Source organism: Alligator sinensis, unplaced genomic scaffold (genome assembly GCF_000455745.1).
Source record: "Alligator sinensis unplaced genomic scaffold, ASM45574v1 scaffold1334_1, whole genome shotgun sequence".
In the NCBI taxonomy this organism is placed as follows: domain Eukaryota; kingdom Metazoa; phylum Chordata; order Crocodylia; family Alligatoridae; genus Alligator; species Alligator sinensis.
In genome coordinates this window covers 98,205-100,878 of record NW_005842872.1, presented here as the reverse complement: position 1 = coordinate 100,878, position 2,674 = coordinate 98,205, and the positions used below count along the sequence as shown (strand labels likewise).

General features: G+C 70.7%; 1 protein-coding gene across 3 annotated transcripts; it reads left to right on the top strand.

Annotated features, from left to right (window-relative positions):
* The first annotated feature begins 133 nt into the window (after nucleotides 1–133).
* PCGF1 (polycomb group ring finger 1) lies at nucleotides 134–2,650 on the top strand. 3 transcript variants are annotated; one of them, XM_025191918.1, is made up of 7 exons: nucleotides 134–331; nucleotides 645–797; nucleotides 1,015–1,086; nucleotides 1,270–1,378; nucleotides 1,836–1,869; nucleotides 2,250–2,336; nucleotides 2,429–2,650. In XM_025191918.1, the coding sequence occupies exons 1-7, from the start codon at nucleotides 244–246 to the stop codon at nucleotides 2,546–2,548; spliced, it is 663 nt and encodes a 220-aa protein (XP_025047703.1). In that variant the 5' UTR covers nucleotides 134–243; the 3' UTR covers nucleotides 2,549–2,650. The 3 variants fall into 3 exon arrangements, with proteins under 3 accessions (XP_025047703.1, XP_025047702.1, XP_025047701.1); XM_025191917.1 differs by having other exon boundaries at nucleotides 2,253–2,336; nucleotides 2,423–2,649; XM_025191916.1 differs by having other exon boundaries at nucleotides 2,423–2,645.
* The last annotated feature ends 24 nt before the right edge of the window (nucleotides 2,651–2,674 follow it).

Here is a 2,674-nt window from a genome sequence, read left to right as displayed (position 1 = left end):
GGGGGGGCCAGAGGGCGGGGCCCGGCTGGCCGAGCTGCGGGGGCTGGCGGTCTTGGCAGCAGCCTTGCCTGAGACCTCCCTGAGGATGCGGGGCAGGAGCGGGGGGCACTGGGGTGGGGGGGCAGGGGTGCAGGGCACCAGGGTGGGGGATATAGGGGCCTCTCCCCCCCCGCCTGGCTGTGGGACCGGTGGGTTCGGGCTCCTGGTGACGGCCATGTGCTGCAGGAGGAGGTGAAGGTGAAGATGAAGGAGCTGAACGAGCACATCGTTTGCTGTCTCTGCGCTGGGTACTTCATCGACGCCACCACCATCACCGAGTGCCTGCACACCTGTGAGTGGGGCTGGCTGTCGGGGACTCCCCCAGGGCAGCGCCCAGCCCTGGGGGCTCTGCCAGCATGAGCAGGGGCAGAGGCTGGGCCATGGGGCTGGGGCTGGGGCTGGAGGATCCCTTCTTCCTTCCCCCCCTTCCTGGGGCTGGGGGCTGGCGTGTCCCAGCCCCGCGCCGGGTTGTCTTGTGCGGCCGCGCGCCTCTTCTGCCAGGAGAGGGCAGCATCGTGCTGCGGCGCGGCCCAGCTGGGCGCAGGGGCAGGCGGGCAGGGCAGGGCAGGGGGGGCCGTGGCCGGCGCTGACCCCGTCCCGCGCAGTCTGCAAGAGCTGCATCGTGAAGTACCTGCAGACCAGCAAGTACTGCCCCATGTGCAACACCAAGATCCACGAGACGCAGCCGCTGCTCAACCTCAAGCTGGACCGCGTCATGCAGGACATCGTCTACAAGCTGGTGCCTGGCCTGCAGGAGAGTGCGTGTCCCGGCTGGGGTGGGTGGGGGGCTGCCGGGGCCACCCCTGGGCCTCGCTCCTCCAGGACCCTCCTGGCCCCGGCCTGTCGCTTTGCCCCTGCTCTCCGGGCCGGCAGGGCCAGTGGCGGGCGGGGCTGCCGGGGGCGGGCCCCAGCAGGGCAGGCTGTGCCCTGGGCCGTCACGGGGCCAGGGCTGATCCTGTCTCCATCCCCCTACAGACGAAGAGAAGCGGATCCGCGAGTTCTACCAGTCGCGCGGCCTGGACCGGGTGGCACAGCTGGGCAGTGAAGGTGCGATGCAGACAGGGCTGGGGGGGTGGGCAAGGCTGCCGCCAGCGCCAGCTCCGGGCCTTTTGGGGCTGCGCCTTGCCAGGCCCCTTCCAACCTGGGATGTGGCCCTGGGCCCTGCCTAGTGCCCTCCGGCCCTGTGGGCTGCGAGGGTGGGGCTGGGGCTCACGGCGTGTCCCTCCACAGACCCGGTAGGGGGTGACCCCATGGGGCTGCCCTACAGCAGCTTCGACCACTCCCGCGCCCACTACTTCCGCTACGACGAGCACGTCTCGCTGTGCCTGGAAAAGCAGAGGTCAGTGCTGGGGTCGGGGGGCAGCACTCGGGGTGCTGTGCTGGGGCTCAGGGCCGGGCTCCCCCCCCCCCACCCCCCCCCCCCCAGCCGGTGCTGGGGGGGGGGAGGGCCAGGGGGGGGGCAGCTGCCTGCCAGCTCTGACACACTCAATGCTGCGCCCTTGGGAGCTGTAACGGGATCGATGCCGCAGCTCAGCTGCCGGCTCCGGCACTGGCAGCAGCCTGGTGAGCCCCTACCCACCCGCGCCCAGTACTCCCCGCCCGAGGGAGGGGGCTGTGCTCACCCTCCAGTCTTGCTGATGCCTCTCACTCCCGATCTGCAGCCCCTGCCCTCCTTTAGTTTTTTCTTTTTCAGGCCCGTCCTCATGGATGGGCCAGAGGGGACCAAGGTGCCTGCCCCCCTCCCGCCAGTGTCCCCCTCCCCATTCCTCACAGCTGGCCTGGCTTTCTGTCCCCAGCACCGGCAAGGACAAGAGCAAGGCCGTCCTGCAGGTGAGTGTCCAGCCTGCAGTTGGGGGCTGGGGGGGGGGTCCCTGCCTGGGCTGCGTGTGCGGCAGTGACCAGCAGGGGGCACTGGCGCCCTGCGCCTGCACTGGTGCTGGGGACGGCGGGGCCCGGGCCTCAGGACTCCTGGGTTCCCTCCCTGCCGTTGCCGGTGATGGGCTGGGGGCTGCTAACGCTGGGCAACAACACGGTGCCACTCTCAGTGGGAGGGTGTCGTGGGGGTGGCTGCACTGGTGCATTGTGGGGGTTTCTGCGGCGGGGAGCAGTGCTGGGCCCTCCCAGGCCGAGTGTGTCTGGGGTTGGGTCCCTGCCCCAGGCCTGGCTGAGGGCTGGGGACAGATGTCCTAACCCACCCTTAACTCCCGCAGCAGAAGTACGTGCGCTGCTCCGTCCGGGCTCAGGTGCGGCACCTGCGCCGGGTCCTGTGCCACCGCCTGGGGCTGGCGCTGCAGCACGTGAGTGGGCCGGGGCCGGGGCCGGGGCTCAGGCTGGGGGGGCCAGGGCCAGGGCAGGTGCTGATGTGGGTGTTGTCCGTGCCTAGGTGCAGCTGCTCTTTGAGGGCGAGGTGCTCCCAGACCATATGACCATGAAGCAGCTCTGGCTCTCGCACTGGTTCGGCAAGGTGGGTGTGCCGGAGGGGCTGCTGCCGGGAGGGTGGTGGTGCTGAATGGCAGGACAATGGGGCGGTGCTTGGCCCTGCACCCCGCAGGGGTCCCTGGGGCAGGGCCCAGGCTCCACAGTGGGGTCTGGGGGGTCCGTCATTGTCCCCCCCCCCGCTCAGCGCTCCCTTGGC

Bases quoted from the DNA above. Each gene is read 5' to 3' on its own strand.
- PCGF1 (XM_025191916.1), top strand. From the start codon at position 244: ATGAAGGAGCTGAACGAGCACATCGTTTGCTGTCTCTGCGCTGGGTAC. The intron at 332-644 runs GTGAGTGGGGCT...CGTCCCGCGCAG, and splicing joins CACCGAGTGCCTGCACACCT to TCTGCAAGAGCTGCATCGTG. The intron at 798-1,014 runs GTGCGTGTCCCG...ATCCCCCTACAG, and splicing joins GGTGCCTGGCCTGCAGGAGA to ACGAAGAGAAGCGGATCCGC.